This window comes from Apodemus sylvaticus, chromosome 1, assembly GCF_947179515.1.
Source record: "Apodemus sylvaticus chromosome 1, mApoSyl1.1, whole genome shotgun sequence".
Taxonomy (NCBI): Eukaryota; Metazoa; Chordata; class Mammalia; order Rodentia; family Muridae; genus Apodemus; species Apodemus sylvaticus.
Window position 1 is genome coordinate 101,756,902 of NC_067472.1, and position 15,209 is coordinate 101,772,110.

General features: G+C 39.5%; 1 protein-coding gene across 14 annotated transcripts in view; it reads left to right on the forward strand.

Moving 5' to 3' along the window:
- The window catches only part of LOC127663868 (tripartite motif-containing protein 30A-like), a 152,709-nt gene extending 140,145 nt beyond the window's left edge, over window positions 1–12,564 (forward strand). For 6 of the 14 annotated variants that reach the window (XM_052155702.1, XM_052155676.1, XM_052155683.1 and 3 more), the window contains 5 exons: window positions 1,706–1,936; window positions 7,075–7,136; window positions 7,225–7,325; window positions 7,582–7,608; window positions 7,869–12,564. In XM_052155702.1, the coding sequence (XP_052011662.1) occupies window positions 1,706–1,936; window positions 7,075–7,136; window positions 7,225–7,325; window positions 7,582–7,608; window positions 7,869–8,485 (1,038 nt within the window). In that variant the 3' untranslated portion in view covers window positions 8,486–12,564. Of the gene's footprint in view, window positions 1–1,014; window positions 1,111–1,705; window positions 1,937–7,074; window positions 7,137–7,224; window positions 7,326–7,581; window positions 7,609–7,868 lie in introns of all 14 variants that reach the window. The other 8 variants (XM_052155706.1, XM_052155766.1, XM_052155646.1 and 5 more) reach the window with 2 other exon arrangements.
- The last annotated feature ends 2,645 nt before the right edge of the window (window positions 12,565–15,209 follow it).

Genomic DNA, 15,209 nt, shown 5'->3' on the forward strand with positions numbered 1-15,209 from the left:
TATTTAGCACTTTTTATGGTTTCTTAGTTTTGTCATATTCTAATGTTTTTGGTCATTTTTTTCTTTTTCATATGTTTTTTTCTTTTACTGTTATTGTTCCTTACATGCCGCTTTGTTTCCTAACAAGAGAGAGAAAGGATGTGAATCTAGATGGGAGGAGAGGCTTTGGGGAAACCATAATCAGAATACATTATATGTGGCTAGAGAGATGGTTGAGCAGTAAGAGTACTACTGGCTGTTCTTCCAGAGGTCTAATATGCAATTCCTAGCAACCACATGACGGCTCACAGCCATCTGTTGTGGGATCTGACACCCTTTTCAGTCATGCAGACAAACCTGAAAGTAGAGGAATCATATAAGTAAAAAAGATAAATAATGCTTTTAATGATGCTTTAAAATCTATTGATTGAAAACTATTTTAAGTGGAAAAAAGATCTTAATTACAAAATATGTAATTAAAAATCAGAAAAGAAAAGATAATTTTCATGTGGCCAGTGTTATGGTGCAAATTTCAGTCCCAGAGGTCTGGCTGCTGATGTTAAAGGACCTCCGAATTTCAGGAGCATGCTTGTCTACACCAAAATTCTAGGCCAGCCAGGGCTACATAGCATGATTAAGTTTAAAAAGAAATGTGCAAGTGTCAAATGAAATAATGTGGGTGCATATGATATAAGTGTATACTTACATGAAAAATGAAAAAATTAACCAAACACTCCCAGTTCTCGGATGCTGGATTCAAAGTAACAGGATTTTACTTGGTGGGATGACTGATTAAGAGAGATACCTGTGTTTCATTTATGGGGTTTGTGTATATATAATGCCAGAATCAATTGAGCTGTAGACTTAAAATTTATATGTGTTATGTACATAAATATTGACACAATTTTTTCAAAACAGATTTCAAAATGTTTCCTTAGGCTTCTTCTCTTTCCAGAAGAGTTCCTTGGCCTTTGCTTAGGAACAGCAGTCCTACTAATCACACAACTTGACTCTGCTCCAATTCCTTTCTCACAGGAGAAGCTACAAGCTGCTCTACAGAAGCTGATGGAAAATGAGAAAAGATGTGGTGAATGGCAGGATGACCTCCAACAGCAGAGAGCTGACTGGGAGGCAAGTGGGGACCCTTCCTAAGGGCAATAGCCTGATGCCCAAGAGGGACCTGGGCAAGAAGCTCCTGGGGTCTTTACTTCCTGGGAGCTGATGAGGTCAGGAGGCCTTGATTACATTTCCCTTCTGGTTCCCCTGGAGCTGGAGATGCATAGTCAATGGATCACACCTGATCTGGGCTCTGAGAGGAGCTGACAGGATGGAGGGTGCTTGGTCAGAATGGCTGCTGAGTCCTACCCCTGTAGTGCCTTCTGAAACTCAAAATTTTGGGGAAGATGCTTGGGAACGGGCCACAGCTTTATTCCTGGGGTTGAGCCTCCTCCGTGGTTCAGGGGTGGAATGAGGAATATGCAGGCAGGTACAAGGACCTTGGCCAGCTGAGTGCAGAGAGAGTCACACCCCACTTAGGCACAGGTGACCTTGGTAAAGGTGACCTTACAGTTTTCGAAAAGTCGTGAACAGACAATGCTTCACTAAAATTCCGCTCCTTTTCCTAAGCCCAAGTCCCTTTGAAAGCTCCCCTCCTAGAGAAGTATTTCTCTGTCACTGAGTCCCATTTGATCAGACTGAATTCCTCTCCCTTTTCTTACCCCTGAAGAACCAAATACAGAGTGACATAGAATATATTCAGATGGAGTTTAAAGGACTGAGAGAGCTCCTGGACTCCACAGAGCATGAAAAGCTGCAGGAGCTGAGGAAAGAGAAGGAAGATGTTGTGAAAAAGCTGGAAGAGTCTGAAAATGAGCTGGTGCAGCAGAGGCAGTGGGTGAGAGACCTCATCTCAGATATGCAGAATCAGTTGGAGCTCTCAACCATGGAAATGCTGCAGGTAAGACTGCAAGAGGTTCCAGTGTATGAGAGTCAGGGGACAGGAAGCCATTGCCCTCCCATCTGCTGCTGTGATCTTCCTGGTGATGACAGTGAGCTCTGCCTGAACTTATTCCTGAATCAGTTTCATAAGCATGAGGAATTACTGCATGCCTGAATGCCAAGGGGAAATTGTCTTTTATTGGTTTATCAATAACTTATCAGGGCTGGAGCTGGATCTTGGAAAGATCTCTTGCCTCATGAGTATTATTATTCTGCTCTATTGTTGAGCATAAGTGAAGCACAATTTCAACTGTCAAGTTAATCACTTCACCAGAATTTGAAATTAGTAGAGTTCATTTCTCCCTTGGATGTTTTAAGACTTTACCTTTACTGCCTCTGATTCTAATGGAATGAGATGCTGTTGGTGGGGGTATCATCCAAGAACTTAGAGAATTTTTCCTGACTCTGTCTTCCATTTACTGATAGGAAAAGTATCTTCTTTATCTATTAAGGTATAAAATTTGTAACATTTGATCTCTATCACATTTTTAACTAATTTATTTCAAAGACATAGTCTGGTGATGAATATCTGTCTAGGAATGTTCCTTTCATCTGAATTATCATCTGTAGACTTTGCTGGTTCTAAAAGTTCTTCATAATCCTTTTATTGCTCCTTTTCCATTGTGTTATTTTAATTATAATTGAAAACATTCATAATAGATAGAATTATGCATCTGTACCTAAAATGAACTGGTTAACATAATAACTACAGTCAACACAACTGAAATTTTACCTCTTGAATAATGAATCTGATCATTTTTCTATGCCTCCAGCACCTGATAACCCCATTCTAATATTTACCATTGTGAGATGAAATATGATTATGTGTCACATATTTCAATATTATCATCTAGTGGTTTTTTTTCTGTTTCCAGCTGAGTGTATATAACAAATTTTCTGAATTCAGAAAAGTTACCAAATGGCAATGGTTTTTGCTTTTAAATGTCTAATATTTTAATATATATGCTGATCATATAATTTTTAGTTCTCCAATTGACCCGCCATTTTATCTGTTATACTAATGATTCATTAGACAAAGACATACTGAGTTCTTTGTGAGAAGAAACTTGTGTATCAGAATTCAGTTGTATCTAGAATAATTAATTCTCTCACAAAATTCCTTTTACCATGGAAACTACTTTTTTTAATGTTATATAAAAGAAATCCATGTGTAGTAGTAGCCTGTGATCACAGAACTTCAGAGTTTCTAATATACAGAAATTTAAAAAATATATGAGCAGCCCACAATAATGAAAAGAAAATATAGACTTTCTATCCTACCTCAAGGTCTGCTAGCCCTCCCCTTTTACTCCAGCAGCTAGGATGCAAGTGCAAATAAACCTTAGGTGAACTGAAGGCCAGTCCATCCTACAGTGAGCTGCAGAACAGCACAGTTACAGAGAGAGTCAATAACTCTCAAAGTAAAAGTTGCAAGAGACTGCAGAATGTCCATCCCTAAGCAGAAAATATATACTGCACCACTATTCAAAGCCCCAGGGATCATTGCAGAAGAAAGGGCAGAAAGAGTGTAAGCAGCAGATGTGATGGATGACTACAAGGGAAACACTGTCTTCTGCACACACCTTAGCAGCAGCCCAAATGAACTAAGACTGGTTTTGACACAAACTCAAGACCTGAACAAGACTAAACCACACCAAATTCAAATACAAAAAGTAGACTTGTTTAGGAAACTCACTCATCCTGAAGGAGGTACTGGTAATTCTTAACTGCAGGGAGTAAGAGGGTTCGAGTTCTTTAAGCATGTAACTTTACATATATGTACCAATATCCAGTGGAACCCAAACATCCAAGAACTCTCACTTAGTGTTACCTTTCAAATCCAGGAAAAATGGAGAATTGCAGCACCTATTTAACATGCCACAAAGGACCTGGTCAGTCAGGTACTGATATCTGTTCTCAATAAGCCAATATAAAGGAGCCTAGTTGATAGTGGAAAGAAGAGAAAGGAGATTTACTAAAGGGAGGGCACATTTTGTAAAGAAGGAAGATATTTTTTCAAAACCCTCTGTGCATCTTCAGGATCCCTAAGTGGGATCAAAGTTTAAATAGAGAGCCAAGAACATGCACATATGTGTTGTCCAAGTAAAGGTGTGGTCCTGTCCATCATTCTCCCATCATGATCTAGGTGACAGTATCGCACTTTTCGGTCATCAGACAAGTAATTACTTGTTTGAAATCTTTTGAGGAGACCTGTTCCTACTCTAGATAGAGCTGTTTTTCTTTTCTGAATAGGAGATCCTGGAGAATTTCCCATTTCTTTGGAGTCTTTGTTCCAATGGTTTGATGTTAAATTGAGAGACACACATATCACTTTAGATCAACTCCTTTCCTGCCAGGCCAGTTGTAGAGAGAGAAGAAAAACAGAAGGGAGCAGGGTTTTAAGAGATCTGATTAGCTTGTTTTTAAGTATTGAATGTCTTAAACCTCTTGTTCTTTTGGCTTCCTCATTAATAATATACTAAATCATGTTTAAATGACTAAAATAATTTGGAATTTAATTTCTCATAAATGTGCATTGCCTCTAAATGACTGGATAGCTAACATGTAGCATGAAAAGAGGCATATGTTTATGTGTTTAACAGTAAGTACATCAAAAACTGAATAAGCTCTCTAACCGTTGTTTTTTCATCTTTAGTCTCTAATGCCTGGTAGTATAAGACAGAAAGTGTGTATTTTTTTACATATAAGACAAGTCAAGAAATCATAAGGACATAAGCAACAGAAACCGAGGTTACTTGGCATCATCAGAACCAAATTCTTCTACTATAGCAAGTCCTGGATACACTATCACACTTGAAAAGCAAGACTGGAATCTAAAATCACTTCTCATGATGATGATAGAGGACTTTGAGAAGGACATAAATAACTCCTTAAAGAAATACAGGAGAACACAGGTAAACAGCTAGAAGCCCTTAAAGAGGAAACACAAAAATCCCTTAAAGAATTACAGGAAAACACAATCAAACAGGCAAAGGAAATGAACAAAACCATCCAGGATCTAAAAATGGAAATAGGACCAATAAAGAAATCACAAAGTGTGACAACCCTGGAGCTAGAAAACCTAGGAAAGAGATCAGGAGTCATAGAGCAACAGTATAAAAAAAGATAGAAGAGGGAATCTCAGGTGCAGAAGATACCATAGAAAACATTGACACAATAGTCAAAGAAAGCACAAAAAAGCAAAAAGCTCCCAACCCAAAGCATCCAGGAAATCCAGGACAAAATGAGAAGACCAAACCCATGGATAATAGGTATAGAAGAGAGTGAAGATTCCCTATTTAAAGGGCCAGTGAATATCTTCACAAAATTATAGAAGAAAGCTTCCCTAACCTGAAGAGAGAGATGTCCATGAACATGCAAGAAGCCTACAGAAATCCAAATAGACTGGACCAGAACAGAAATTCTTCCCATCACATAATAATCAAAACACCAAATGCACTAAACAAAGAAAGGATATTAAAAGCAGTAAGGGGAAAAAGTCAAGTAACATATAAAGGCAGACCTATCAGAATTACACCAGACTTCTCACCAGAGACCATGAAAGCTAGAAGATCTTGGGCAGATGTCATACAGACCCTAAGAGAACACAAATGCCAATCCAGGCTATTATACCCAGCAAAACTCTCAATTACCATAGATGGAGAAAACAAGATATTTCTCCATCTATGGAGAAATATGACATCTATGACAAAACCAAATCTACACACTATCTTTCCACAAATTTAGCCCTACAAAGATAATAGATGGAAAACGCCTACACAAGGAGGGAAACTACACCCTAGAAAAAGCAAGAAAGCAATCTTTCAACAAACCCACACAAACATAATTCCACTTCTAACAATAAAAATAACAGGAAGTAACAATCACATTTCCTTAATATCTCTTAATATAAAAATTAATATTACCAACATATCCTAATCGATTGAAATTCAAAAATATGAGGAATTAGAAATTCATTGGCTGTCATTCAATGGTCTCTCTAATTTGATAATTGTAGAGATATGTCCAGTATTATACAATCCATATATACTTTCTGCTTGTTTGTAAATGACAGAGTCTTGCTGTGTGCCACATAATGGTCTTGAAATCATGCTTCTCCTTTCTCAGCCTCTCTATTAGTAGGTTTTGTTTATTTTATGTTTTACACTATACTATGGTTTTCAGAACAGCTTACATATTTCAAAATTACTTATATGGCCAAAAGAAATTTAGACAATTAATTTGGGAGGTGGCTTGTAAGAGAACAGCAATGAGTGAGACTGAGTGTTTTACTTGATATTTATAGTTATTGTAAGAATTTTGAAGTATGAACTTGAAGAGATAAGTTACTCTTTTTTTCAAAGATAAATGCTTTTCCAAATCATCACAGCCAATGGACCATTATGTTACCCTCACCTAATGTCTGTGATACTCTCCAAGCAGATCCATTGTTCATTGAAGCAGTTGATGAATGACTTCATGGATAGATCATCTTAACACACACACACACCATTTCTTATATTAATGTAACCTGTTCCCTGTGGACTGAGAGTGATGACAGTCACGCAAGTCAAATAGCTTTGACTATAGCAGGAAATCTGTACCCAAATAATTGTGCCTACAATTCATTCCTTGGTGCAACAGAACTGTCAACTCTTAGCTTAGCTACTATGGAGGTAAAATCCTTTGGTGATTTTACAATGAACTCCAATGTCTAAAAATTGTTCTTATTTTGGGTTTCTACCACAATAAGAGCCAAGATTCTAAGTTCTACTAAAAACAAAACAAACAAGCAAAGAAAAAGACTTTATCTTTTTAATCTTCATTTAATAACATGTCCATTATTTTTATGATTGGTATAAAAATATATATTGTGTTGAATATAATAAAAAATAAAAATACGAAAGTTTTCTAACATTATCATGAAAAAAAGACAAATCAAAAGCCATACACTGTCTTTATATCATGTCTTGGGGAACTATGGGTGGCTGATTTGATTATCCTTTGATTTTGTCTCTTTGGCCAGTAAGAGTATGACCACAATTTTCAAGAATATGAAGAACATGTTACTAAGTCTGATTGTTCCTTCTCCCCTAGGATGCGAATTCTGTCGTAAGAAGGTACATCAAGGCAATAGGAAAGGATAGCCCTTTTGTGTGGTAAGAATTATTTGACAGAATGATAACATATCAGTGGTGGTCAAATGTCAAAGGGTTTAAAATATGAATGTCAATTCTTTATCCCTAGGAGTCAGACCTTGAAACTGAAACAGCCGCAAACTATCCCCCCAAAAATAAGAAGAATATTCCAAGTTCAGGATCTGAAAGTCATGCTGCAAGCATATCAAGGTGAGGACAGCTAAACTCTGTGACTTATTGTGCAATTCTAGGTGTGGCTGAGCTGCATATGGAAGAGAGCAAGGATTCTGAATGTGAGTAGAGGGACTCAGGAGAGCAGATGGGGTGTCCCTGTGATGTCATTGTATCGTTATTCATCGCCTCCTATATGACAGTTTCCAAACTTTCCCCTCATCTGGAGAACAGATAGGTTTTAATACTTTGATTCCATCCCTGTATTTACTGCTGTGAACTTTCATCATTTCAGGGCTCATGGATGTCCGGCGATACTGGGGTAAGGGGAAACGGCAGCACCATGAGCTCCTCTCCGCTCAATGTCTTCCAGAGTTTATTTCTCTCTTGAGCCTCATGTTGCATGTTGCATGTTGCTTCTCCCACTATGTACAGTAATCTGCCTCTCCTTTCCTTTAAACAGTGCAATGCTTCTCCACATTTCTTCTCTCTTTCTCATTTGACTTCTGTTCCTTAAGTTACAAATAAGCAGTACCTTGTATTTCATGTGACTCAAAAATTATGTGTCTCATTTTTCTGCAGTTCATGTGACTCTACATGCAAACAATCATGCAGTCATTACCATTAACAAAGAAAAAGGACAAATACAACATACAAGTTATTATAAAAGGAATTTGCAAATTTCTGAGACTTATAACTTGGGTGTCCTGGGATATCCAGCTATACAATCAGGAAAACATTACTGGGAAGTAGATGTGTCTAGAAAAAACGCCTGGCTCCTAGGAGTAAATGATGGACTGTGCGCTCAACCTCCACTTCATTCTATAAACGAAGTCAAACATAATTCTGATGTTAAACAACATGGAAATTTTCAGCCTAAACATGGCTACTGGGTCATAGGGATGAAGAATAGGTCTGTATACAATGCCTCCAATGAGTGTCCTGTCACCCACAATCCCAGTGTCTTGGCCCTCCCTATGTCTGTTCCTCCCAGTCGTGTCGGGGTTTTCCTGGACCGGGAAGCTTGCACTCTGTCATTTTATGATGTTTCTAACTTTGGAGCTCTCATCTATAGGTTCTATGACCCTTTCTTCCCTCATGCAGTCTATCCATATTTTAATCCTATGGAATGTTCAGAGCCTATGACAATATTCGAACCACCCTTTTCAATCTCTGTAGGAACACAGTCAAAAGAATGACCCATAGCAGCAAACATTGCCTTGGGACCTGTGAGAGGGACTTACATAAAATAAGTCGGTGGGCCTTTTGCCTCAAGGGCATTTTGTTCCGTAGCTTGTTCTTGGACATGATTTTGTACTTCCTGCAATAAACATTTGCATTCAGCTTATAAGATATGTTTACTCTTGTTGTATGTCAGAACATAGCTATAGAATCCATTCCTGTGAACAGATATGCTGAGTGCTGGCCTCAATGATTCGAGACATGGCCTTTAACCTTGCTTTCCTACTTTCCCAGATATAATCTATAGTATAGTGCAGACCATTGTGTTTAAAGTCATCTGTCCTGAGAAAGTTGTGGGAAAGGGTTGCTCTGTTACTATTTAGTATATGCTTACTGGCATTTATTTACATGTTTTTATGATTAAATTTTTCTGAACTCAAACAACATTCCTTAAATTGTTGCTTTCGTTTTTACATGTATGTCTAAAAACACAGTGAAGCTGAAGTGAATTAGTCTGCAGCATTAGAGTGTAGTTCCCTGTGGCAGGATATTTCCTGTCCAATTACATTGAGGCAGTGGAAGGCCTATGATTGGACAGAAAAGAGGAGGCCGAGCGAGGGTTAGAGAGAGTGAGAAAGAGAGGGAGAGAGAGACAGAGACAGAGACACGGAGAGACAGAGAGACAGAGAGACAGACAGAGACTGTGAGACAGAGACAGAGACCGAGAAAGACCTCGGCAGGAGTTGATGAACAATGGTTTGTGATGTTTTTCTGTGTGTTTCTTAAGGTTAGAAATATTGAGATAAGGCTTTTACTGTATTGGCATCTTGAAATTGTGTTTATAAAATACATAAATCTAATTGGTTAACTATTTAAGATTAAGAGTCATGCTTTACCAGGTAATTTGGGTATTGAGATCTGGTGGACCAGGGTGTGTGGGCAGTGTGTGGAAGCGAGAGGAACTCGGGGTCCCCGGCTGGAGAGAGAGATGGCTAACAGAGGAACGGCTGAGTAAAATGGCCCAGCGGAAGCCATATGGTCCCGCAAGTCCAGAGGTTTGCAAGGCAAGAGACCAGCCACTCCAGAGAGTCCTCGATGGTCCGGAGCCAGAACTGCGCTGAGAGTTTGCTAGGACGCTCTTTTTTTTTTTTTTTTTTTTTTTTTTTTTTTTGAAACTTTTTTTGTATTCGATATATTTTTTTATTTACATTTCAAATGATTTCCCCTTTTCTAGCCCCCCACTCCCCAAAAGTCCCATTAGCCCCCTTCTCTCCCCCTGTCCTCCCATCCACCCCTTCCCACTTTCCCGTTCTGGTTTTGCCTAATACTGCTTCACTGAGTCTTTCCAGAACAAGGGGCCACTCCTCCTTTCTTCTTGTACCTCATTTGATGTGTGGATTATGTTTTGGGTGTTCCAGTTTTCTAGGTTGATAGCCACTTATTAGTGAGTGCATACCATAGTTCACCTTTTGAGTCTGGGTTACCTCACTTAGTATGATGTTCTCCAGCTCCATCCATTTGCCTAAGAATTTCATGAATTCATTGTTTCTAATAGCTGAATAGTACTCCATTGTGTATATATACTACATTTTTTGCATCCACTCTTAAGAACTCAAGAAGTTAGACTCCAAAAAAACCAAACAACCCTATTAAAAAAATGGAGTACATAGTTAAACAAAGAATTCTCACCTGAAGAACTTCGGATGGCGGAGAAGCATGTTAAAAAATGCTCAGCTTCATTAGTCATTAGGGAAATGCAAATCAAAACAACCCTGAGATTTCACCTTACACCAGTCAGAATGGCTAAGATTAAAAATTCAGGAGACAGCAGGTGTTGGCGAGGATGTGGAGAAAGGGGACACTCTTTTTAAATTATTTCCCACTACAGTTCCCCCCACCACCACCCTCATTTATTTAGGTCTTCAAATCCCAGATCTTGCAAAGAGATGTGCCAAGGTGGACAAAGGTCTACACACCTTCCTTCTGTGGTGCTAGTGATAGAATCCAAGGCTTCATGCATTCTGAGAAGATGCTCCACCATAGAGCTTCTTGCCTCAGGTCTGTCAGGTCTGTACAACACCATTCTGTCTGTCACTGACAAAAGACGAAAAAAACTTTTTCTCCAGCTTTTCTAGTAGTTTTGAAAATTATATGTAGGTGTCCCTCGCTAAGGAATGGGCCTTAGCAGAAGGTCAGTTTAACCACTATGCCTGCATTTCATCGAAGAATTAAGAAGAAAACCTCTTAAATGACACCCACTAAGACCATGTGTTTAGAGTATCCAGGTTCTAATCCTGCCTCTCCACATAGCAGTGAAACCCTGAATAATATCTTCTAAAGCCCATGTTTGCTTGGGTCTATTTTTTCTTTCATCTCATTTTTGTCTTTGTATTACAATTTTCATATAAACAGAGTACCTATACTGTACATCATTGTACGAAAATAAATTTGGGATCTTGAGAAGCTCCAGGGTTAAAAGCCCTTTCCTCCAAGAGTGATGAACTGAGTGCCTTTACTCAGTCCTAGAAGTTGACAGCCAGCTCCAATAGAGTAGCCTCACCCTCCACACACATGCTGCAGGACACACAGGCTGAAACACCTACACAAATACAAAATGAATTGTGTGATTTCTGGTAAGAGAAGAAGTACAATGCATCCACTGCACACTCAGGAAGTGGTGGTTGGGCACCCGTGGGCAACTGGGTGAAGTAAGATTTGGTTCTCCTCCTGTGCTGCTGTTTGATCTGGGAACTGTAATCAGGGTTACTCTAACATGTTATACACATCTATTAATACTTTGGGGTTTTACACTTATTTTCTGAGAGAGTATTTTTAGCTACATTTGTTAGCAAGTAAGTTAAATTCAATGAATTTTGCATTTTTTAAATTAATTATTTTATGTATTTACATTCCAAATATTGCTTCCCCTCCTTATCCCCCATCCCAGTGTGCTTCAGCCCATGCCATTTCTCCCTTGCTTATGAGGAGGCGCTCCCACACAGACTTACCTACTCCCATCCCACCAACCCACATACCCAATATACTCCTTCCATGGAGCATCAAGTCTCTACAGGATTAGGCATATTCTCCTCTACTGAGGCCAGGCAAGGCATATGATGTGCTACATATGATGTGCCAGAGCCATGGACCAGCCCATGTATGCTCTTTGGTTGGTGGCTTAGTCTCCGGGAGATCTTAGGGGTCTGGGTTAGTTGACACTCTTGTTCTTCCTATGGGTTTGTCATCCCCTTCAGTATCTTCAGTCCTTCCCCTAACTTCCACGGGGGTCCCAGACCTCAGTCCAATTGTTGGCTGTAAAGATCTCCATCTGTCTCAATCAGCTGCTGGTAGAGCCTCTAGGAGGACAGCCATACTAGGCTCCCATTTGCAAGCACAACATGGCATCCATAATAGGTCAGGGTTTACTGCCTGAACGTGTGATGGATCCCAACTTGGGCCAGTCGCTGAATGGCCTTTCCTTTTTTCTATGGTTCATTTTTGTCCCTGGATCTCTTTTAGACAGGAACAATTCTGGCTCAAAAATTTTGAAGGCTCCACACCTCCACTGGGGGCTCAGTCTATTGACTGGAGATGGTCTCCTCAGGTTTCATCTCCTCACTGTTGAGCATTTTGAAATTTCCTTCCTTAGTTATGAGGTCACCCTCATTGAGTCCTAGAAGAGTTCTACATTCTAGGTTTCTGGGGCTTTCTAGAGATTTCCCCCCAGCCTCCACCCCCAGCAAATGCATATTTTTATTCCTTCTCCTGGCCCTCCGGGCTTCTCTGCTGTCTCCCCTATACCTGATTCTGCACCCCTTTCCCCTCCCCCTTCCCTCTCCCACCCAGGTCCCTCCCTTCCACTGTCTCCTATGATTATTTTGTTCTCCCTTCAAAGTGAGATTGAAGCAGCCTCACTTTACAATCAGCGATGATGACAACAATACCAATAACCTTACCCTTGGTTGTGCTGTGAAATATAAACAACAGAATGTCTTGGAATTTATAGTTTCTGCCAAGTAAATAGTATATGATATGAAATCTGTTAAGTTTTGTCTCCCCTTTGATGTGGCCATAATAAAGTACTATTCAGATCTGCCATGGTGGTTGTGATACAATCCTAGCACTCACTGAGCAGCGACAGGAAGATTTCTGTGCATCTGAAACCAGGCACAGCTACAGACACCTTTTCGAGGGTTTGTTTGTTCAAGAAGAATGTGCTGAATTTTTAATGAAGTTTGTAGTTCAAAAGGACATAGTAAGAGATTACCGAGTAAAGGGAGTTTATTTGAAGACTCATATTGACATAAACAGACAAAGAGAAGACATAGCATGTGTTGTGGTTCAGAGCACCAGAGAAGACTGAATGTAGGGATCCTGGCAGAACATCAGGGTCCCTGTGGCAGAAGAACAAGACTCTGTTTCTACCTTTTAGCATGGGGATAGGGGTTGAGTTCACAGCAGGAGCCTGCAGCCAAGCTCTTTGATGTCCAGGAAAGACTCTGGGCAGCCAGATGACACAGGACAATACACCCTCTCATAGAAACTCACTTAGGTTAGTGTGGCTCCTGCAAGGCAGCTGCTGAGAACTCAGTCCCCTTAGAGTTCCTGTCTCTGCGAGAGGAGCAAGAGGGAGCTCTTACAGGGCAGCAAGTACAATCCAGACTCTAGCATCACATGCTGGCAGAATATGCAGCAGACCATTCAGAACTGTCACCATGCCTTGTTTTAAATACGAGAATACCTGAGGTGCTTCAGCAACACACCCACACCCACATCTACACCCAGAGAAAAATTGATTCCCAGAAGATCGGTCATATCCAGGCTTGCAGGTGAGACACACCCCCATCCTAATACCTGGCCTAAATGGGACCCCCACAGGGCCCAGTAGATGTAGGACCCATCCACCCAGCCAGAGACACATCTTTCTTCCAGCCCACAACCCTGCCCAGGGCAGAGCCAGCACTGCAGATCCCCCTCCCATACCCAGAGACAGCTTGACTCCTAGGAGGTCATGGAAACCGAACAACTCTCTACTCAATGATTACTTGGTCAGGGAAGAAATAAAGAAAGAAATTAAAGACTTTCTAGAATTTAATAAAAATGAAGGCACAGCATATCCAAATTTATGGGACACAGTGAAAGCAGTGCTAAGAGGAAAATAGCTCTGAGTGCCTTCATAAAGAAATTGGAGAGATCCTACACTAGCAACTTAACAGCACATTTGAAAACTCTAGAACAAAAAGAAGCAAACTTAGAGTTGAAGCCAACCAATTAGAAACAAAGAGAACTAGACAAAGAATGAACAAAACTAAGAGCTGGTTCTTTGAGAAAATCAACAGGATAGATAAACACTTAACCAATCTAACTAAAGGTCACAGAGACAGTAGCCACATTAACAAAACCAGAAATGAATTTTCCTTAGTTTCATTTCTGAAACTAAGGAAAGTAAAAAAACAAAATCACCAGATCCTACTACAAAAGCTTATACTCAAGAAAACTGGAAAATCTAGATGAAATGGATGATTTTCTCCACAGATACTAGGTACCAAAGTTAAAGCGGGATCAGACAAACTATCTAAACAGTCCCCAAACTCCTAAGGAAATAGAAGCAGTTATTAAAAGTCTCCCCCTCCCCCCTCCTGCAAAAAAAGCCCAGGGCAAGATGGTTTTAGTTTACAATTTTATTAGACCTTCGATGAAGAAGCTAATACCAATACTTCTAAAACTATTCAACAAAATAGAAACAGAAGGAATACTACCTAATACGTTCCATGAAATCACAATTACACTGATACCTAAACCACCCAAAGACCCAACAAAGAAAGAGGATTTCAAACCAATCTTGCCCATGAAATCGATGCAAAAAAACATCAAAAAATTCTCCAATACTGAATCTAAGAACACATCAAAACCATCATTCACCATGATCAAGTAGGTTTCTTTCTAGGGATGGAGGGATGGTTCAATATACAGAAATCCACAATGTAATCCACTATATAAACACACCCAAAGAAAAAACTCATATGATCATTTCATCAGATGCTTAAAAAGCCTTTGAAAAATACAACACCCTTTCGTATTAAAAGTCTTGAAAAGATCAGGAATTTAAGGCACATACCTAAACATAATCAAAGCAATATATAGGAAACCAACAACCAACATCAAATTAAATGGAGAGAAACTTGAAGCAATCCCACTAAAATCAAGGACAAGACAAGGCTGCTCACTGTCCCCATATCTATTCAATTTAATACTCGAAGTTCTAGCTACAGCAATGAGACAACAAAAAGAGATCGTAGAGATACAAATTGACAAAGAAGTAAAGGTATCACTATTTGTAGACAGTATGATACTATACAAAAGCAACCCCAAAAATTCCATCAAAGAACTCCTACAGCTAATAAAAAACCTCAGCAAAGTGGCTGGATATAAATTAACTCAAACAAATTAATAGCCTTCCTCTACATGAAGGATAAAAGGGCTGAGAAAGAAATTAGGGAAATGACACCCTTCACAATAGTCACAAATAATATTACATACCTTGGTGTGACTCTAACCAAGCAAGCAAAAGATCTGTATTGCCAAACCCAAATGCAGAAATACATACGTAGTATATACTCACTTATAAGCACATGTTTGTCATAAAGGTCAGAATAACCATATTATAATTCACAGACCCAAAGAAACTAATCAAGAAGCAAAGCCTCTTTCTGTGCTACCTGGGGATGGGTCCATATGGCA